Source organism: Bombina bombina, chromosome 8 (assembly GCF_027579735.1).
Source record: "Bombina bombina isolate aBomBom1 chromosome 8, aBomBom1.pri, whole genome shotgun sequence".
NCBI classification, from domain to species: Eukaryota; Metazoa; Chordata; class Amphibia; order Anura; family Bombinatoridae; genus Bombina; species Bombina bombina.
In genome coordinates, this window is record NC_069506.1 from 321,252,794 (window position 1) to 321,276,582 (window position 23,789).

A 23,789-nucleotide genomic window follows, 5' to 3' on the forward strand; every position below is an offset into this window, starting at 1 on the left:
AAAAATGTTTTAATAAATCTTTACGAAATCATAACATCAGAGTATAATAGAATAAAAATGGATTAAAAAACAGAGGTTATAAAAATAGTTATATACTACATGGATCCACTGTCTTGAGAAAGGCCTAGCACTGGCCGAAACGCGTAGACCAGCACTGGTAAGCCTTATTTCATAATTTGTCATTTGTTTAGGACAATCTACACTATATTTTGTTTTGTTTTTTTCACAGGTGGACCGTCTGTTCCCTTGGTCTTTATTTTTTATTTTTTTCACCGCAGGATCATTTTCTTAGTTATCATTTGCACTTGTTTGAAGATTGTGGATTGATTTTTTAATTCTATAACATTTTTCTCCCGAACATTATAAACTATGTTATGCAAAGCACTTTAAACTTTGTTATGTATGCCACTTATTTCGTCATTTTTTTAAAAAATCAATCCACAATCTTCAAACAAGTGCAAATGATAACTAAGAAAAGGCTTACCAGTGCTGGTCTACGCGTTTCGGCCAGTGCTAGGCCTTTCTCAAGACAGTGGATCCATGTAGTATATAACTATTTTTATAACCTCTGTTTTTTAATCCATTTTTATTCTATTATACTCTGATGTTATGATTTCGTAAAGATTTATTAAAACATTTTTAGCCATTCATCTGGTTTCCCACACATTTTCCCTACACTCCTTAGGGTAGGCGCCTGGGTTTTCTTACCTTTAAAAATAACTAATAATAATGCAGAAATTAAGTGTGTCTTTTCCTTTCCAGTGGGATTTGGAATGTCCCGTATATTTCCAGCGTGTACTTGGTAAAGGGCAGCGTTTTGAGATCTAGCCTTAATGGTGTTGATACCTATCGCAGTGGGACTTTGGACCCAGACATGTCTTTCTGCAAGAACGCTCGTGACAAGGTCTGTAGAACAGCATCATTAAAGGCATATTAAAGTCATTTTTATATATGTATAGTGTATATCAGTATAGCAATAATCTACATACAAATAAATAGTCTAAAAGCTTTTAAAACTCTCTTTTAAAATGCTTTAAAAAAAAAAAAGGTCCCAATTTACTTCTATCATCAAATTTACTTTGTTCTCATATTATTCTTTGTTGAAGAGATACCCAGGTAGGTGTCTGGATCACTACATGGCAGGAAATAGTGCTGCCACCTAGTAATCTTGCAAATTGATAACATTCTTGCAAAACTGCTGCCATATAGTGCTCTAGACACGTGCACGCTCCAGAGCTTACGTTACTGCTTTTCCAGAAGATACCAAGAGAACGAAGAAAATTTGATAAAAGAAGTAAACTAGAAGGTTGTGTAAAATTGCTGCTGTATCTCAATCATGAAGGAAAGATTTTAGGTTTCTTGTCCCTTTAATTAATGATATACAAAACGACTTTAGTGAGTATCTTTAGCTCATCGCTGTTAATTATAGACCATTAGGGCTTGCTGTAAATGATTATTTTTTTTAGTGTGCTAACTGCTAAGAAACTGTATGGTGGTTTAGACGTTCTGCAACAACTTGATAAAACATCTAGGTTTCAGAATGTTCCTTTCGGCCTCTATAAGGAGTGTGGGACAAACACAGGAGGTATTTAACTGGACGTTGCCCTTTAATGTGTCCCCAAGTGATGCAGTTTACCTGCTGGAGTGCATTAAATTGTTTATAAATAGCTGCTTTTCCCTTTATTTTGCGTGCAGCACAACACTGACAATATCTGTGAGACAGAACACACAATCTGTTTACCTCTAGCTCCTCTGTCACTGTGCTAGGACCACCCAGACTCTGACAAACAGCGCAGTGCTGTCATTTATTTAGTGGTCTAGCTGTTTACTTCTCATTCTCTGACCAGCTGATTCCTCGTTTGCTTTTAGGGAGTCTTCATGTTTGTGACAAACAGACAGGAATTCGGTCACCTCCTCTCCTTAGAAACTTACAAAACAACTTATCTGCACAATGACCTGTGGCAGATTTTCGATAACACAGAGGTAATTTTTTTTTTTAGGCGGGGGGTGTTCGAAACACTGTAGAATATTTGTATCTTTTGGTGATGGTGGTTTTTATGTGTTAGGAGAATTGTGAGGGGCATTGGGGTGTTCCCTTAGGTGTTGAGTAGGGATGGGCAAATGTGTTTATATTCGAATGTTAGAACAAATGTTATTGTAGAAATTCGATTTACATAATAGAATGTTAAGAACGAATATTCTTAAAAATTCTATTATTGATATTTACAGTTTTTGAATGTCACATTCGAATAATACATTTGTAAAACACAGTATTAGACTAGAAATACTAAATCGAATTAGAATGTTACATTCGAATATAGCATTCAAATGTGAATATTACATTTATTACACAGTTGTAGACTAGAAATACTATTTCGAATTCGAATATTACTTTTATTAAACACAGTTGTAGACTGGAAATATTATTTTGAATATTACATTTATTACACAGTTGTAGACTAGAAATACTATTTCGAATTTGAATATTACATTTATTAAACACCGCTGTAGACTAGAAATATTATTTCGAATCTTACATTTGAATGTCACATTTGTATATTACATTTCGAAATTGAATAAATACATAGCTAAACATTCTATTATTAGAACGAATATTTTCAAATTTTATTGAAAAGTTCGAAAACGAAAATTGGAAAATAGAATGTTATATAAACATTAAAAATTCGATCCGAACAAATGTATCAAAATTAGTTTTAAATTTCGAATTTTTAGAAACATTCGCCCATCCCTAGTGTTGAGGTATTGTGGATTAATTGGTTCATGTAGATCGATCCACTGGAATTTGTTGGGGTACTGCACGGGCTGAAGGGCATATATAGGTGTTACTTGTGTGTTGGGATATATAGTACAGTAGGTTTCATAATATTATTTACTGACACACACACATATATATCATCCAACCACTAAATGACAGCAATTTGAGTTTGATTCAGAAACTGAAATGGGATTTTTCTATTAAAGGAACAGTAAACAATTTTGTAAAAAAAAAATAAAAAAAATTATAGGCTATATGAGTGTGAATTTATTGGACTGCATTAAAGGGCCATTATACACTCATTTTTTCTTTGCATAAATGTTTTGTAGAAGATCTATTTATATAGCCCATAAAGTTTTGTTTTTTTAATATGTATAGTTTTGCTTATTTTGTTATATGACAATTAGTGTATACTGTATATTTATATCAGTGTCTGTACATATTCTGTATAGTAGTGTCTATTACATACAGTTATATGACAATTAGTGTATACTGTATATTTATATCAGTATCTGTACATATTCTGTATAGTAGTGTCTATTACATGCAGTTATATGACAATTAGTGTATACTGTATATTTATATCAGTATCTGTACATATTCTGTATAGTAGTGTCTATTACATGCAGTTATATGACAATTAGTGTATACTGTATATTTATATCAGTATCTGTACATATTCTGTATAGTAGTGTCTATTACATGCAGTTATATGAAAATGAGTGTATACTGTATATTTATATCAGTATCAGTACATATTCTGTATAGTAGTGTCTGTTACATGCAGTTATATGACAATTAGTGTATACTGTATATTTATATCAGTATCTGTACATATTCTGTATAGTAGTGTCTATTACATGCAGTTATATGACAATTAGTGTATACTGTATATTTATATCAGTATCTGTACATATTCTGTATAGTAGTGTCTATTACATACAGTTATATGACAATTAGTGTATACTGTATATTTATATCAGTATCTGTACATATTCTGTATAGTAGTGTCTATTACATGCAGTTATATGACAATTAGTGTATACTGTATATTTATATCAGTATCTGTACATATTCTGTATAGTAGTGTCTATTACATGCAGTTATATGACAATTAGTGTATACTGTATATTTATATCAGTATCTGTACATATTCTGTATAGTAGTGTCTATTACATGCAGTTATATGAAAATGAGTGTATACTGTATATTTATATCAGTATCAGTACATATTCTGTATAGTAGTGTCTGTTACATGCAGTTATATGACAATTAGTGTATACTGTATATTTATATCAGTATCTGTACATATTCTGTATAGTAGTGTCTATTACATGCAGTTATATGACAATTAGTGTATACTGTATATTTATATCAGTATCTGTACATATTCTGTATAGTAGTGTCTATTACATACAGTTATATGACAATTAGTGTATACTGTATATTTATATCAGTATCTGTACATATTCTGTATAGTAGTGTCTATTACATACAGTTATATGACAATTAGTGTATACTGTATATTTATATCAGTATCTGTACATATTCTGTATAGTAGTGTCTATTACATGCAGTTATATGACAATTAGTGTATACTGTATATTTATATCAGTGTCTGTACATATTCTGTATAGTAGTGTCTATTACATACAGTTATATGACAATTAGTGTATACTGTATATTTATATCAGTATCTGTACATATTCTGTATAGTAGTGTCTATTACATGCAGTTATATGACAATTAGTGTATACTGTATATTTATATCAGTATCTGTACATATTCTGTATAGTAGTGTCTATTACATGCAGTTATATGACAATTAGTGTATACTGTATATTTATATCAGTATCTGTACATATTCTGTATAGTAGTGTCTATTACATGCAGTTATATGAAAATGAGTGTATACTGTATATTTATATCAGTATCAGTACATATTCTGTATAGTAGTGTCTGTTACATGCAGTTATATGACAATTAGTGTATACTGTATATTTATATCAGTATCTGTACATATTCTGTATAGTAGTGTCTATTACATGCAGTTATATGACAATTAGTGTATACTGTATATTTATATCAGTATCTGTACATATTCTGTATAGTAGTGTCTGTTACATGCAGTTATATGACAATTAGTGTATACTGTATATTTATATCAGTATCTGTACATATTCTGTATAGTAGTGTCTATTACATGCAGTTATATGAAAATGAGTGTATACTGTCCCTTTAACATTGTGTTAATGCATAACAAAAGAAATCACAATAAATATAGCCTGTAATTTTTTTATTTTTTTTTGGGAGGAGCCAATCTGGACTAATTATTAGGGTACACAGCTAGCCACTGATTTTGTTACTATAATGTCCATTGTTTTGCAGTTCCTTACTTTCCTGTGGTCAATTATTTATTTATAAAATATTTTACCAGGAAGGATACATTGATATTTCTCTCGTTTTCAAGTATGTCCTCCACAGATATCAGGGCTAGTAAAGTCTGCATTGTGCACCTCCAATTCTTAGAATTGTAAAAAAAATGTTTTTTATGGCTTACAGGAGAAAGGGGGCAAAATAAATCATACAATCATATTACAATATGTTTGGCTACACATAATTAATCATTTTATAGTCTCATAGTGTTTATTGTCTCTGTCGTTTACTGGCATAGATTTCAGCCTGTGGTATGGTCATAATTGAAACCAACCTCACTCATGGTTATTATTAAACTGAACAAATAAACACAATTATTCTGCCAAACGGCAATGTTCCTTATTGTGTAGTCTAACACGTTTCTCTCTCTCTCTCTGAATAGGACTGGAAAGAAAAATATATCCACCCAAATTACACTGCAGTTCGAAAAGGCAAAATAATTGAAACGGTAAGTTTTTGTCTGAGTATATATGGCCTTGTTCTACTTGTGAGATCTTTGTCCTTTCTAATGTGGTCAGTGGTAGTTTTTGTTCTGCCTCACTCTGAAGCACCACCCTCCCCCAAAAACAATTATAATTCATATTTCCTTCCTATATTTCTCACAACTGGAAGGACACAGGGGCCGTGAATCCCACCCAAGGATTATGATTTTGTTATAAAATTAATAAAAACAAACAAAACATTTTGGTTGCACAGGAATGAGAAGATAAACTCTAAAAATCTTTGCCCCCTCCTACATAAATTTTTCTGCGCTATCACCCTTCCTTATGTGCGCAAATGTATAGCATATGTAATAACCACTATAGGGCTTCTGCAATTGCCAGTTAGCTTCTATACAGTGTCTATATTTAATATATTCAAAGGGAAACTAAAGTCAATATGAAACGTTCATGATTCAGAGAGAGCATCCAATTAAAAAAAAACTTCTCAGTTTAGTTCTATTGTCCTATTGTCTTCTTATAGTCACACTTTGAGGCACCATCTCCTACTGAGCATGTGCGAGAGTTCACATTGTATATGAGTCTGTGATTGGCTGATGGCTGTTACATGAAATTAGACTGACATTAAAGGGACATTAAACACTTTGAGATGGTAATATAAAATGATAAATTGTATATATAAAACTTAAGTTACAACATGGCAGCTCCCAGTGTTTTATAGACACTAAAACGTTACACTTATTTTGTCACTTTTTAAACAACCAATGAAACTTTAACCCCTTAATGACCACAACACTTTTCCATTTTCTGTCCGTTTGGGACCAAGGCTATTTTTACATTTCTGCGGTGTTTGTGTTTAGCTGTAATTTTCCTCTTACTCATTTACTGTACCCACACATATTATATACCGTTTTTCTCACAATTAAATGGACTTTCTAAAGATATCATTATTTTCATCATATCTTATAATTTACTATAAAAAAATTATAAAATATGAGGAAAAAATTTGACCCCCAAAATCTGTTACACATCTACAACCACCAAAAAACACCCATGCTAAATAGTTTCTACATTTTGTCCTGAGTTTAGAAATACCCAATGTTTACATGTTCTTTGCTTTTTTGTAAGTTATAGGGCCATAAATACAAGTAGCACTTTGCTATTTCCAAACCATTATTTTTCAAAATTAGTGCTAGTTACATTAGAACACTAATATCTTTCAGGAATCTCTGAATATCCATTGACATGTATATATTTTTTTTTTAGTAGACATCCCAAAGTATTCATCTAGGCCCATTTTGGTATATTTCATGCCACCATTTCACCGCCAAATGCGATTAAATACAAAAAATCGTTCACTTTTTTACTAATTTTTTCACAAACTTTTGGTTTCTCACTGAAATTATTTACAAACAGCTTGTGCAATTATGGCTTAAATGGTTGTAAATGCTTCTCTGGGATCCCCTTTGTTCAGAAATTGCAGACATATATGGCTTTGGTGTTGCTTTTTAGTAATTAGAAGGCTGCTAAATGCCACTGCGCACTACACGTGTATTATGCCCAGCAGTGAAGGGGTTAATTATGGAGCATGTAGGGAGCTTTTAGGGATACTTTTAGCTTTAGTGTAGTGTAGTAGACAACCCCAAGTATTGATCTAGGCCAATTTTGGTATATTTCATGCCACCATTTCACCGCCAAATGCGATCAAATTAAAAAAAACGTTAAATTTTTCACAATTTTAGGTTTCTCACTGAAATCATTTACAAACAGCTTGTGCAATTATGGCACAAATGGTTGTAAATGCTTCTCTGGGATCCCCTTTGTTTAGAAATAGCAGACATATATGGCTTTGGCGTTGCTTTTTGGTAATTAGAAGGCCGCCAAATGCAGCTGCATTTCACACGTGTATTATGGCTAGCTGTGAAGGGGTTAATTATGTAGCTTGCAGGGTTAATTTTAGCTTTAGTGTAGAGCTCAGCCTCCCATCTGAAACATGAGACCCCCTGATCCCTCCCAAACAGCTCTCTTCCCTCCCCCACCCCACAATTGTCCCGCCATCTTAAGTACTGGCAGAAACTCTGCCAGTACTAAAATAAAAGCTATATTTGGGCTTTTTTTTTTTTTTTTTGGCATATTTACATATGCTGCTGTGTAGGATCCCCCCTTAGTCCCCAACCTCACTGATCCCCCACCAAACAGCTCTCTAACCCTCTGCCTTAATGGGCGCCATCTTGGGTACTGGCAGCTGTCTGCCAGTACCCAGTTTAGCAACAAATGTGCCTTTTTTTTTTTTAAAAAAATGCCCTTTTCTGTAGTGTAGCTTCCCCCCCCCCAAGACCAACCCCCCACCCCTTCCTGATCCCTTAGCTGTTTATTTCTAACTTTAAAAACTTTTTTTTTTAACAGTTTTATTTTTCTGTAGTGTAGCGGTTCCCTCCTGCTCCCGCCCCTGTGCACGCGCGCGCTCCCGTGCGCGCTCCCGTCTGTTCCGCCCCCGATCCCGCCCCCCTTCCCTCCACTCGGCACATCGACGGCCGCCCACCCGCCTCCCAGACTTGCTCCCACCCACCAACGATACCGGCCACGATGTCCGGTGCAGAGAGGGCCACAGAGTGGCTCTCTCTGCATCGGATGGCCAAGGGGGGTTATTGCAGGATGCCTCGATATCGATGCATCACTGCAATAACCGGAAAGCAGCTGGAAGCGAGCAGGATCGCTTCCAGCTGCTTTCCAGACCAAGGACGTATGCCACACGTCCTCGGTCATTAACTGTATTTTTTTTGAGGACGTGTGGCGTACGTCCTTGGTCATTAAGGGGTTAAAAAAATACATCTACATGTTAGTCATTGACTAATCTTTTCTTTGAATGCATCATTCTATCTAGCATGTATTTAGTGTTTAATGTCCCTTTAATGGGGTATTTAAACTCAAACATGATTTCTCTTTAAATGAATACAAATGTAAAATAACCTTGCTATATACATTGCTTATTTACTTTGATTGTTCTTATGGTAAAAATTATACTTGTCCCATGCTCCAAAGAAAGATTGGGTCTCAGATTCTGTACTTAAATATGTCACAAATTGCCTGACCAGCTTCACAGTGATTGTGAGCAGCGGTACACACTAAACTGACCACAATCAAGCGACACATGTATCTAGTTCAGTAGTTTTGCAGCATACTTGTTTCTCTGTCTCTGTGTGAAAAATGCACATTTAAAAAAACAAAAAAACTAACAAGATATTTTATTGTAAAAGCATGCAAAAAAAGCGTATACTGCTACGTTGTTTAGTTTTCATTCATAAATTAAAGGGACAGTCTATGCCAGAATGATTATTGTTTAAAAAGATAGATAATGCCTTTATTACCCATTCCACAGTTTTTGCATAACCAACACAGTTATATTAATACACTTTTTATTACCTTGTATCTAAGCTTCTGCAGACTGCACCCTTATTTTAGTTCTTTAGACAGATATGCATTTAGCCTAGGTAACTCCCCGTGCGTGAGCACAATGTTATCTATATGGCAGACATGAACTAATTCCCTCTTTCTGTGAAAACTGTCAAAATGCCCTGAGATAAGAGGCGGCCTTCAAGGGCTTAGAATTTAGCATATGAGCCTACCTAGGATTAGCTATCAACAAAGAATACCAAGAGAACAAAGCTAATTTGATGATAAAAGTAAATTGGAAAGTTGTTTAAAATCACATGCCCTATCTGAATCATGAAAGTTTAATTTTGACTAGACTGTCCCTTTAAGTTATAAGGGGAATTCTGTTTTGAGTTTTATATCCCATTAAAACAGTTCTATAATGAAAGGGTTAGCTAAATATCTGCCAGCACAGATAAATAACAACACTAATCTATAGAGAGCACACTTTCAGCTCATTGGCATAAGTAACAAACAGAACTCGAGAGGTGCCCCCAAACACCTGTTACACAGTTCAGCTTCATTTCTGAAGTGAACAAATACATTTTAAGAGATTTCTATGCTTTGTAAGACACATTCTGTTGATGTTTAATTCTTCATCTACTAATATATTTACCCATGGGACTTTATGTGATACAGACTACTGAGTCTGCACTGAATCTAAAATTCCCGTGGCCATAATTTTGTCATTTGGTCTAATTGTGTCTTTTGATTCAACTTTCCTCAGAGTTTACCAGTTTATAATGTAATTTTAAAGCATTCTCTTTTCTCATTTCAGCCATGCCCAGATGTGTACTGGTTTCCAATTTTCACTGAGACGGCCTGTGATGAGATTGTAGAAGAGATGGAACACTATGGCCAGTGGTCATCAGGAGATAACTCGGTAAAAAATTTATAGACCAAATTCTGTTCCTTTTTATGTGCAATTTATAGCCGAGTGTCACAATTACTAGTTTGTAAGACCATATCGTTTAGCCTATGCAATGATAAAGGGTAATAGGAGGAGAAAAGAAAGGACAAAGACATTATGACTATGAATAGGAAAGAGGGATGTTCCTAAATTGGGGGATATTCTGATATCTTGACCTGTCAGTTAGGTGGTCGAACATCATCATCATTATTATTAGTTATTTATAAAGCACCAGCAGATTACACAGCGCTATACAAAGAATAAAAACATTACAGGGATACAGTAATAAACAAACAGGTACAGTAGGTGTAAATAACAGTTGTAGGTGCAATAATTGAGTTATACAGAATGAGAGGAATGCCCTGCTCTTAAACACAATCAGTAGTAGTTCACTTTAAACAAAAAGTGGCCAACAGGTAGAAAGGCTCTCAAGCTTACAATCTAAAGGAGATGGAATGGTCACTAAGGTAAGGTAGAAGGAAAGTAAGTCTGATATAAGGCAGGGTAAACTGAGTGAGTGATGACATAGGGAAACAAAAAGAGTGTGTGGTGACTGAGCAAATGAGGTTAGGAAAAGTGTAAAAGAATGTGATACAAAGGCTGTGAGTCTGAGGTGGTTTCTCTATCCTGGCTTATTAGTAACAGCTGCGCATAATTACTGTTAGAAGGTGATTATATATTAAGGTAAACACGTGGGTGGTGGTGGGAGGAATGGAGGGCTTGTGCTTGCAAATCTGGGAGAGTCTGATGTTAGATTTAAAGTTTGTAAGCTGGTTTGCAGATCAGCAGCAAGAAATATACTATCACCTTCCACTAGAGGTCACAAAGTGTTATTTTACTAAATACATGAATGTCTATTTATAATATAATCAGCAATATGTATTTCAGAATGTATTACCCATTTTAGACTAAACAAAGAAAACTATTTTATATTTGCACTTGAGTACCTGTTTAAAGATCCATTAAAATAATTATTTGTTTCATTGGAGCCTTTTATTTATAACAAAGTTTCTCTCTCATTACAATTACCAATATTAAATCCCATTTGCCATTTACCAGCCCATTGCTACAAATTATGAAAATCCCCTTACAAAGCAATTACACCCTGCACTGATGTAATCACCTTACACAGCGTTGTATCTTCTGCAAAAATAATGTTGCTGTTTAATCCTTCCTCCAAATCATTTATAAAAATATTAAAAAGGACAGGACCCAGCACCGATCCCTGGGGGACCCCACTAATTTCTTTTGTCCAATCTGAGTATGATCCATTTACTACAACACATTGCTCCCTGTCTTTGATCCAGTTATTTATCCATGAGCTAACATTTTCAGCTATTCCGAGGCCATTCATTTTGTGCAATAATCTCTCATGTGGAACTGTATCAAAAGTCTTGGCAAAATCCAAGTATATCACGTCAACTGATTCCCCTTTAAAGTGAAGGTAAACTTACCTGGTTTGCGATCCTCAGTAGCAGTCTTTGTGCCAAAATAACATGAGCTTCATTCATCGTTTTTTGAATATTTATCTTTAAACAAAGTTATCACTGAAAATTATTGATTTCTTATACAGTCTGTATTCAACCCGTTTTTTCCTTTTTTTTTTTTTTTTTTTTTTTTTTTGACCTGGTCACGTTTTTTAATCACCCAATTGAAAATCTGGCCGTTAGGCGGCCGACAAGCTACGTCATCATACCTTTTCTTCTTCTGCGCATGCGCAAAACTTTTCTTTTGCTTAATGAGTTTAGGAGCGCGCTCCCGTTTCACGCATGCGCATTATATTTTGCACAGACTAAGGCTCATATGTGTAAACAGGTCACTGTTAGTAACGCATGCACATTGTATAGCGGTATCACCGCGAAGCGCATGCAGAGTAGACTGTCAGAAAAGACTTTGGCATTAGAAAGGTACTTTGTGCACGATCACGAGAGATACGTATAGAGCGGGTCGGACCGCTCTATACGTCACATTGCTAAAATAGAGGAAGTAGAGGGTGGGAGGAGTTTGCCTGGTAACAGAAGGGAAAAAAATATATAGATTAAAAGTGCAATTATGAAAAAATATATAATAAAAAAGTTAGCGATCGTATTGCTGTCAGTATTCTGTAAGGATGAATGACTTCTGGAACTATTAACTTAACTTTCACTTTAACTATATTTTTGCTTACCTCCTCCTAGAATCTAATTTGATTTGTTTGACATGATCTAATATTAATAAATTTATGCTGATTTGAACTCGTAATCTTTTTTTCCTGATTATACTCTAGAATTATAATCCCTTATAATCCTTTACATTATCTTCCTCACTATTAATGTCAGACTTACTGGTCTATAGCTCCCTGGATCAGCCCTGCTTCCATTTTTAAAAAGGTGGCTCCACATCAGCTTTACACCAGTCCTGTGGTACTATGTCTGAGGATAACAAGTCTTGAAAAATTAAGAGCAGAGGTTTGGCTATGACAGTTCTAAATTACCTTAGAACCCTTGGGTGTATTCCATCTAGACCTGGAGCTTTATTTACCTTGATATTATCCATTTATTTCCCCTATCTTGTCAGGAGATAATCCAGTTATTGATATGGGCTTGTATGTTATAGTTTGTTTCAATATCTCCCCTATTTGGTTCCTCTCTTGTGTATAATGAAAAAAAGAAATGTTTTGGCACCTCAGTCTTTCCCGGTCACTGTCAATCATGCCACCGGTCTCACATTTTAATGTACCTATATTTTGCTTCTTAGATTTTTTTGCCATTTAGAGATTTAAAAAAAAAACTTTTCGGGTTTGTCTTTTTTTCTTTGAATATTTAAAATGCCCTATGTTTTTTTTTCTTCCTATTTCTCTTTTGTATTTAGCCACATTTGCATGGATTTATTTTTTTTCCTTTTATAACCATGTGGTATATATTGATATGTATATTTATTGTCCTTTTATAACCATGTGGTGTATATTGATGTGTATATTTATTGTCCTTTTATAACCATGTGGTGTATATTGATGTGTATATGTATTTTACGTTTGGAACCATGTGGTATATATTGATCTGTATATTTTACTTTTATAACCATGTGGTATATATTTATGTGTATATTTATTTAAAGTGACAGTTAACACCAGAATTTTTGTTGTTTAAAAAGATAGATAATCCCTTTATTACCCATTCCCCAGTTTTGCATAACCAACACTGTTATATTAATACACTTTTTTACCTCTGTGATTACCTTGTATCTAAACCTCTGCGAACTGCCCCCTTATTTCAGTTATTTTGACAGACTTGCATTTTAGCCCATCAGTGCTCACTCCTTGGTAACTTCACGTGCGTGAACTTATTGTTATCTATATGAAATACATGAACTAACTCCCTCTAATGGTGAAAAACTGTCAAAATGCTTTCAGATTAGAGGCGGCCTTCAAGGTCTAATAAATTAGCATATACACCTCCTAAGTTTTGCTTTTAACTAAGATTTAACTAAGAATGCCAAGAGAACAAAGCAAAATTGGTGATACAAGTAAATTGCAAAGTTGTTTAAAATTACATGCTCTATTTGAATCATGAAAGGGTTTGTTTTTTTTTGGACTTGACTTTCGATTTAACACAGTTTAAAATGTTCTCCATTTATCCTCTCTTTTTTATTTGAGAATAATTTGTCCCAATGTATGATTTTTAATGATTTCTTTAAATAGATATGAACCCAATTTTTTTTGTGATTCAGACAGAGCATAACATTTAAAATAAGTTTCCAATTTACTATTGATTTAATACATTTTTATTGGGTTTTCAATATTTCGAAGCATTAAAGTCAAAACAAAATACATAGCTGGTAACAAAAATAACGCAATACTAAGAAATAAAACAATATGTTAATATGCACATGTAAGCTATCCCAATCATTTTAACAATTTTAAGACGTATCAAGTTCCTCGCAGTATTGTCCGCTAGTCTCATTGCAGATTAGAAAAAAGACAAGAAGAAAAGTAAAGTAAGGGGGGTAGGAAAGGGAAGGGAAAATTATGTTTGTGTAGTCCTACTCCCTCATCCCCATAACCGAATGAAAAGCGGGATATCAACAGTCCCATATAGGTCGGTGAACACTCATTCCCATCAGTGCTCAGTCACTGTAAGATAGCCCGGTCTAAGCCTAAAAGGCCTTGTTCCCAAATAAAGAGCACATTCGTAGTAAAATCTTTTTTCCCCAAAAGATAAAAATGTTGTTTTTCGAGATTTAGGATATGCCCAACCTCAGATATCCACTGTGTGTGGGTAGGAATCATTTGGGTCTTCCACAACCTAGGTATTAGTCTCTTTGCACAAGCCAACATTAATTGGAGCAATTTAGTACGATATATACAGTTAAATGGTGGGATAAGATTCAGTAGAATTAATCTCGGGTTGAGGGGAATGTGTGAGCCTATTATTGCGTCCAAAATATTTCCAATTTACTTTTATTATCAAATATCCCATGATATTCCATATGCTACCTAGGTAGCATATGGAGCACTACATGACAGGAAATAGTGCTGCCATCTAGTGCTCCAGAAATGGGCCGGCACCTAAGCATATGGCCCTGCTTTTCAACAAAAGATACCAAGAGAATGAAGAACAGTTGATAATAGAAGTAGAAAGTTAAAATCGTATACTGTATCTGAAACATTTGGGGTTTCATATCCTTTTGAGATTTTCAGTATAGGTGGTGGCTTTTAATAGGCAAAATAAAAGGTAAAGCATTTATTTATAAACTATTTAATACACTCTAGCAGGTAAATTGCATCACTTGGACACATTAAGGGCTAGATTAAAAGTGGCACGCTATCGATGAGGAGCGCAAACATGATTGCGAGATGGTTTTTTGTGCTAAAAAAATTCACATTACTAGTGGCGTAGTGTTTTAGAGTACCACAAATTAGTTTCCACAAACTCGCAGTAATTTGCACTTCCCATATTTTCTATGCAAGGTGTTGAGCATCAGTGTGCGTTTGTATTACAAGTTACGATCGATTGAATGCAATCGCATTTTACGTTCAAACTTTATGTGAACTTAAAGCTCATGTAAAGAATTTGGGCTGAGAAAAAAAGTTGCACTAAGCACCCCTAAACTGCCACATAGCCCACCGAAAATCACCCCGCTACACTATTAACCCCTAAACTGCCCCATAGCCCACAGCAAATTATCCCGCTACACTATTAACCCCTAAACTGCCACAACCCCATCGTAAACTACCCTCTAACCTATTAACCCCCCTAACCACCACAACACCCATCGCAAAATACTTCCTAACGGCTAACCCTCCCAAGACCCCTAACTTAAGATCCCCTAAAATAAAAAACACTACCATTACACAAAATATAAAACGCTACCATTACACAAAATGAAAAGGGGGAAAAAAACTCAACCAGTAAGACCTATCCTAATACTAAAGTCCCCATAAAAAAAAAACTAAACTAACGCTAAAACATACTCTAGTAGAAGAAAATGAGTTGTTAAATTGGTATGCTCTATCTGAATCATTAAAGTACATTTTTGGGTTTCATATCAGTTGAAATAATTGAATTATTTGTATTAATATAACTGTGTTGGTTATGCAAAACTAGGGAATGGGTAATAAAGGGATTATCTATCTTTTAAAACAACAAAATTCTGGTGACTGTCCCTACCAGTTGAGTATGGATCATTAAAGCGCTTATTCAGACTAACAGAAGCCAGATTTTTTCTCATGACCATTTTTGATGTTTGTTTCTCAGGATCAACGACTTGAGGGAGGTTATGAAAATGTCCCGACCATTGACATTCATATGAAGCAAGTTGGCTTTGAAAAGCATTGGCACAAGTTCCTTCTAGACTTCGTAGCACCAATCACTGAAAAAATGTTTCCAGGTTACTACACAAAGGTACAGTTGTCTACCAATATTTCCTAATAAAATAAATATAATGCAGTAATTAATGTAACACTATAAAGAGTAAGAAAACCATGTAATTGTGTAGTGAGGATAATGTTTTGCACAATAAATAATATTACTAATACAGATTTAGAATGTCTGTGCACTGAGCTTATTATAATAAAAGAAAAACATTTTTAAAAAATTCCAGGAGTTCTCTGAATCCTACGCACTTCAGACAAATAATTTAACATACAAAAAAGCAATATTTATACAGGAAAATTTAAAATGTTGGCGTTTCATTATTTGAATTGTGTCATTATATTAAAAAATGCAGTGGTATAGCTGACAGCGTACAAATCAGATCGTCATAAATAGAAGTTGTCACATGATTAGATATGCTCAGTCCTCATTGGTAGTTCAGACCCAATGACTGTATCACAGGCGCTATCTTATTAAAGTATCAATGATGTTATGATTGTAATGTTGCCTAGCAATGTCACGTTTTTTTTTCTGCTGACGTTGTAATTTCCTATTAACCACAACTCTGCCAGAGAGGACTGATCTGGCATTTTAGGGGGTTAACCCTAGCCTGTGCTTTAACACAATATCTCTAAATTATTGTTCATTTCTGCTGCCAGATTGTGGAGTAAGTGATCTTCCAGCAGTGAAATGTTGTTAGTTAGGGATAAGCTCTAGACACAGACCTCATTGGCTTAGGCTAAAATGTGCCCCTCTATAGCTTTACTTGCTTATACGATGAACATACTTAAAGGGACGTGAAACCCAAAATTTTACTTTCATGATCCAGACAGAGCATGCCATTTTAACAACTGTCCAATGTACTTCTATTATCAAATTTACTTCATTCTCTTGGTAACCTTAGTTAAAGCAAAGGGCTAGCTGAACACATCGGGTGAGCCAATGATAAAAGATGTTTGTGTGCAGCTACCAACCAGCAGCTAGCTCCCAGTAGTACAGTGTTGCTCCTGATCCTATCTATGTTTAATCTTCAACAAAGGATACCAAGAGAACTGAGCAAATTAGATAATACAAGTAAATGGGAATCGTGAAAGTCTAATTTCGGCTTTAAGCTCTCCTGGCAACTTTATTTTATTTTCTGGATCCAAACAAATGACTCTCCTTTATCTCTGCATTAATGTGCAGCCGACACTATAATCCTGTTCAGTAAACATCGCCTGCTTATAATACCTCTGCGGATGGTCACCCTGCCTTGGAGAGATGATCTTTATATAATGTGTTTCTTCCTTTGCACAGGCGCAGTTTGATTTGGCTTTTATAGTTCGGTACAGACCGGATGAGCAGCCATCTTTAATGCCTCACCATGACGCCTCAACATTCACCATCAACATAGCCCTGAATAGCGTGGGCGTAGATTATGAGGTCAGTATCTGAAATTACACAAACATCCTGGGAAGGAGGAGGATATTTCATGACATAATTCATTTTGGACATTTGAATAAAAAATATCTGATTATATAAAGATAGAAATGACCCTCACCTACAACTCTTAAAGGGACATAATTGTTCAGAAAGAAAAATATCATGTTAAGGCATATTATTATTATTATTATTATTATTGCACTATTGCTTGTATAAAACTGTGTTTTACCCCTGCAAATGGGTTAAACACATAGTTAAATTATCTCCAGAGCAGGAACCAGTTTTACATTGCTGCTCTAAAGCAGACCTTAATTAAAAGGACTCTAAAGTCAAAATTAAACTTTCAGGAATCAGATAGAGCAGCAGTTTTAAGAGACTTTCCTATTTACTTCTATTATCAAATGTTGCACAATCTTTTTATATACACATTTTTTGAGGAACTAGCTCCTACTGAGCATGTGCACAGGGTATACATATACTAGTCTGTGATTGGCTGATGGCTGTCATATGATACAGGGGGGCATCAATTAGAACTTTTGGTTAAAGGGACATAACACACATTTTTTCTTTTATGATTAAGATAGAGAATACAATTTAAAAAAGTTTCCAATTTAGTTCTATTTTAAAATCTGCTTTGTTTTTGTGTTATTCTTTGTTGAAGAGATAACTATATAGGTAGTGTGCACATGTCTGGGGCACTACACAACAAAAAATAGCACTGTAATTTAGTGCTCTTGCTAATGTATATCATTGTTACAAAACTGCAGCACACGTGCACACTCCCGAACTTACCTTCCTGCTTTTCAAAGAAGGATAACAAGAAAACAAAGAAAATTTACTAATAGCAATAAATTGGAAAGTTGTCTAAGTCATATGTGTGTTTTCCAGAGATCATAACTGTCCCATAATTTGTGTGATGATCCAGATTGTCACCTCTGGTTCTGCTGCCCCTTTTACTACAAATCAGGTCACACTTTCACCAAAAAGAAAACCCCCAAAAACGAGGACTGACGAAGCCTCAGCAAAAGAATTGCCAAGCCCTGAATCTGCCCCAACTCATAAAAATATCCACCCAAGATGCCAAATAAAACTCCCAAGTGGAGCAAACTAGATGCACTACAAAATGTTGAAAAATGTCCCTTACTCAATGTAAAGTTGGAGATTTATGCTCTGGTTAAAGGGACACTCAAGTCAAAATAAACTTTTATGATTCCGAAAGAGCAGCAGTTTTAAGAAACTTTCCAATTTACTTCCATTATCAAATTTTGTTGTCTTTTTATATTCACACTTTATGGGAACAAGATCCTACTGAGCGTGTGCACAAGGTTTACGTATACTAGTCTGTGATTGGCTGATGTCTGTCACATGATACAGGGGGCCAGACAATGGGAGAAAAAATAAATTTGTCAGAAAAAAAATCTACTGCATATTTGTTTGTAAGTGCTATTGCATTGTCTTTTTATTATATACGTGTTAATTATTTAATTTTGCTGCATTGAGTGGTCCTTTAAGCAAAGGTTGTATCCACCAAAATATAAAAATTATACTTTATAATCACATAGTTAAAACAAAGTAGTTTGAGACACCCTTACTTACAGTGAGCAATCGCCTATCCTATATAGGCCTTAGTAGTGAAGGTTATGAAGGATACCTGGGTATATGGACGACTATCCACCACACTACCTCAATATTTAAACACCTTTTTTAAAATAACTATATCTGCATATTATTCTCAGGCCAATATTTACTTTATCCTACATAGCATTTATTTAGGCCTAGATTTAGAGTTCGGCGGTAGCCGTCAAAACCAGCGTTAGAGGCTCCTAACGCTGGTTTTGGCCGCCCGCTGGTATTTGGAGTCAGTGATTAAAGGGTCTAACGCTCACTTTGCAGCCGCGACTTTTCCATACCGCAGATCCCCCTATGCCATTTGCGTATCCTATCTTTTCAATGGGATCTTTCTAACGCCGGTATTTAGAGTCGTTTCTGCAGTGAGCGTTAGAGCTCTAACGACAAGATTCCAGCCGCCTGAAAATAGCAGGAGTTAAGAGCTTTCTGGCTAACGCCGGTTTATAAAGCTCTTAACTACTGTACCCTAAAGTACACTAACACCCATAAACTACCTATGTACCCCTAAACCGAGCTCCCCCCACATCGCCGCCACTCGATTAAAAATTTTAACCCCTAATCTTCCGACCGCCACCTACGTTATACTTATGTACCCCTAATCTGCTGCCCCTAACCCCGCCGACCCCTATATTACATTTATTAACCCCTAACCTGCCCCCCACAACATCGCCGCCAGCTACTTAAAATAATTAACCCCTAATCTTCCGACCGCAAAGCGCCGCCACCTACGTTATCCTTATGTACCCCTAATCTGCTGCCCCTAACACCGCCGACCCCTATATTATATTTATTAACCCCTAATCTGCCCCCCACAACGTCGACGAATGACGGTTCCTTTAAGGGACGTCATCCAAGATGGCGTCCCTCGAATTCCGATTGGCTGATAGGATTCTATCAGCCAATCGGAATTAAGGTAGGAATTTTCTTATTGGCTGATGGAATCAGCCAATCAGAATCTAGTTCAATCCGATTGGCCGATCCAATCAGCCAATCAGATTGAGCTCGCATTCTATTGGCTGATCGGAACAGCCAATAGAATGCGAGCTCAATCTGATTGGCTGATTGGATCAGCCAATCGGATTGAACTTGATTCTGATTGGCTGATTCCATCAGCCAATAAGAAAATTCCTACCTTAATTCCGATTGGCTGATAGAATCCTATCAGCCAATCGGAATTCGAGGGACGCCATCTTGGATGACGTCCCTTAAAGGAACCGTCATTCGTCGGGAGACATCGGAAGAAGAGGATGGATCCGCGTCGCCTGCTTCAAGATGGACCCGCTCCGCACCGGATGGAAGAAGATAGAAGATGCGGCTTGGAGAAGATGTTTGCCGGTCCGGATGTCCTCTTCTTGCCGGATAGGATGAAGACTTTGGAGCCTCTTCTGGACCTCTTCAGCACCGGATTATGGATCGCCAACCCCCGCTTGGGTTGGATGAAGATCTTGGAGCCAGGACGGATCGGTGAACCTGGTATGGTGAAGACAAGGTAGGAAGATCTTCAGGGGATTAGTGTTAGGTTTCTTTAAGGGGGGTTTGGGTTAGATTAGGGGTATGTGGGTGGTGGGTTGTAATGTTGGGGGGGGGGTATTGTATGTTTTTTTTTACAGGCAAAAGAGCTGAACTTCTTGGGGCATGCCCCGCAAAGGGCCCTGTTCAGGGCTGGTAAGGTAAAAGAGCTTGTAACTTTTTTAATTTAGAATAGGGTAGGGAATTTTTTATTTTGGGGGGCTTTGTTATTTTATTAGGGGGCTTAGAGTAGGTGTAATTAGTTTAAAATTGTTGTAATATTTTTCTTATGTTTGTAAATATTTTTTTATTTTCTGTAACTTAGTTCTTTTTTTATTTTTTGTACTTTAGCTAGTTTATTTAATTGTATTTATTTGTAGCAATTGTGTTTATTTAATTTATTGATAGTGTAGTGTTAGGTTAATTGTAGGTAATTGTAGGTAGTTTATTTAATTATTTTATTGATAGGGTAGTGTTAGGTTTAATTATAACTTAGGTTAGGATTTATTTTACAGGTAATTTTGTAATTATTTTAACTAGGTAACTATTAAATAGTTCTTAACTATTTAATAGCTATTGTACCTAGTTAAAATAAATACCAAGTTGCCTGTAAAATAAATATTAATCCTAAAATAGCTAAAATATAATTATAATTTATATTGTAGCTATATTAGGGTTTATTTTACAGGTAAGTATTTAGCTTTAAATAGGAATCATTTATTTAATAAGAGTTAATTTATTTCGTTATATGTAAATTATATTTAAGTTAGGGGGGTGTTAGTGTTAGGGTTAGACCTAGCTTTAGGGGTTAATACATTTATTAGAATAGCGGTGAGCTCCGGTCGTCAGATTAGGGGTTAATAATTGAAGTTAGGTGTCGGCGATGTTAGGGAGGGCAGATTAGGGGTTAATACTATTTATGATAGGGTTAGTGAGACGGATTAGGGGTTAATAACTTTATTATAGTAGCGCTCAGGTCCGCTCGGCAGATTAGGGGTTAATAAGTGTAGGCAGGTGTCGGCGACGTTGTGGGGGGCAGATTAGGGGTTAATAAATATAACATAGGGGTCGGCGATGTTAGGGCAGCAGATTAGGGGTACATAGGGATAACGTAGGTTGCGGCAGTTTACGGAGCGGAAGATTAGGGGTTAAAACTGTAATGCAGGGGTCAGCGATAGCGGGGGCGGCAGATTAGGGGTTAATAAGTGTAAGGTTAGGGGTGTTTAGACTCGGGGTACATGTTAGGGTGTTAGGTGCAGACGTAGGAAGTGTTTCCCCATAGGAAACAATGGGGCTGCGTTAGGAGCTGAACGCTGCTTTTTTGCAGGTGTTAGGTTTTTTTTCAGCTCAAACAGTCCCATTGTTTCCTATGGGAGAATCGTGCACGAGCACGTTTTTGATGCCGGCCGCGTCCGTAAGCAACTCTGGTATCGAGAGTTGCATTTGCGGTAAAAATGCTCTACGCTCCTTTTTTGGAGCCTAACGCAGCATTTGTTTTAACTCTCGATACCAGAGTTAAATTTATGGTGCGGCCAGAAAAAAGCCTGCGGAGCGTTAACAGCCCTTTTACCGCCGAACTCTAAATCTAGGCCTTAGTGTTTAATGTTCTTCAATGCATTGCATATATCCACATTCAGGGGACATATTGTATAATGACTGATGTTCTCTGTACAAAGCATATAACATAACATTAAAAGGCGGCTGACTTAGTGAAAGTGGCTGCTAGACAATTAAGCCTAGATTATGAGTGGAGAACAATATTGCGCTTTCGTGAGCTCGATATTTGTGCTCCACTCAGTAATACCAGTGCACGTAAATGTGCGCTGATATTACATGTCAAGCGCAATGGAAAAGCAACCTCATGTTCGCATTGCCTGGAAGCCTTGCACTCGTGAGAGCGCGCTTCCATAGGCTCCAATGGAAGCAGGGGGCAATTTGTGCCGCGTTGGGCAGCAAAAATAAAATATATATGTAAATGAATATATACATATATATTTGTTTTTATGTGTGTATATACACATATTAAGACAAAAAAATTATATATATATATATATATATATATATATTTACAGTAAAAACACAGTCACCCATAGACTGCAATGTAAGGGCACTTTCAGTCCTGTGTCATTTTAACCCCTTATAAGTGCTTTGTGCAGTTTTTAAAAACAATTTTAAATAAAGATGCTAATATTTTTATTTTATATTGAACTACTGTACTCTTTATTTGGGGGGCAATTAGGGCAACTTTTTCTAATTTTGCGCAAAGTGAAACCACAAGCTTGCTGTAGCATTAACGCCACTTGTAATGGCTGGTTATTTAACGTGCGCCAGTAAATGGGCAATTTATGGGCGCACATCAAAATAGGGCTTCACTTGTAATCTAGCTCTAAATCACATAAATGTGTTAATATTATTCTCTACATATTTTCTTTTCTTCCCTTCTGTTCCTTCCTAACAAAAGATTCTAAAATTGTAATACATCTACTAATGGGAGCTTTGTGTAAATGGTTTCTACATTCTTTTTACTGGTTGGTTAGTGATTTATACAATGGGTTCGATTTATCAAGCCCCTCGCCCATCTACGACTGCTGCTTCCCTACACTCTTCTCCACCTCTTTGACAGCTCCTGCCCGCGCGTGATTGGCTGTGCGCAGGCAGGGTACGGAATTCTGTCTGCCAGAGGCGAGCAGTGGCAGACAGGGGGGCATATGTACGCCCCTTTCCACTGTAGCTTGATAAATCCAACCCAATAGGGCAAGTCTGTATATCAGAATGAGGTGGTTGTTAATAATATAAAAGAGGCATTAAAGGGACAATAAAACCTTTGTAATTACAAGACATTTCTGTTGTGTTGCTATAACAATAGCATATCAACCAAGTCTTTTAAAACAAATTAACAACAAACAAATTAACAAACAAATTAGGGTTAGCCTTGAGAAGTCAGCAGGTGCATTTTTAAGTTCTGAGAAATAGGAATTTTCAGAGCTAAATTATATAAAATTAGGGCAAAAAAGAATAAAAATAAATTGCAAAGTTTTTTCACTTAGGGGTCGATTTATCAAGCTGCGGTGGACAGGGGCGTGCATACGCTGCTGGAATTCAGCATTGCACATGAGCGCTATTTTGCACTCACATGCAATCCTTCCCACGCACGGCACAGCCAATCACGCGCGGGCAGGAGTTGTCAATCTCTCCGGTCGGTCGAGACCGGGGAGATTGAAATTCGCCACCTAAAAGGTATCGAAAAAGTTAGGGAAGCAGCTGCTTCATAAGTACAGACTGTTTTAACCGATCACCGTTCCCATGGGAGCCGGATTTACCGCACGGCTATTGGCTAAGAGGTGAAAACGTCACCTCTTGGCAAAAACATTTTTTAGCCGTGG

The 23,789-nt window shown here is 36.0% G+C and overlaps 1 protein-coding gene across 1 annotated transcript in view; it reads left to right on the forward strand.

Annotated features, from left to right (window-relative positions):
• PLOD1 (procollagen-lysine,2-oxoglutarate 5-dioxygenase 1) overlaps nt 1-23,789 on the forward strand; it is a 55,274-nt gene that overhangs the window by 25,674 nt on the left and 5,811 nt on the right. The window contains exons 13-18 of the mRNA XM_053691532.1: nt 763-904; nt 1,870-1,983; nt 5,595-5,660; nt 9,863-9,967; nt 15,730-15,876; nt 17,143-17,268. Of these exons, the coding sequence (XP_053547507.1) occupies nt 763-904; nt 1,870-1,983; nt 5,595-5,660; nt 9,863-9,967; nt 15,730-15,876; nt 17,143-17,268 (700 nt within the window). The remainder of the gene's footprint in view (nt 1-762; nt 905-1,869; nt 1,984-5,594; nt 5,661-9,862; nt 9,968-15,729; nt 15,877-17,142; nt 17,269-23,789) is intronic.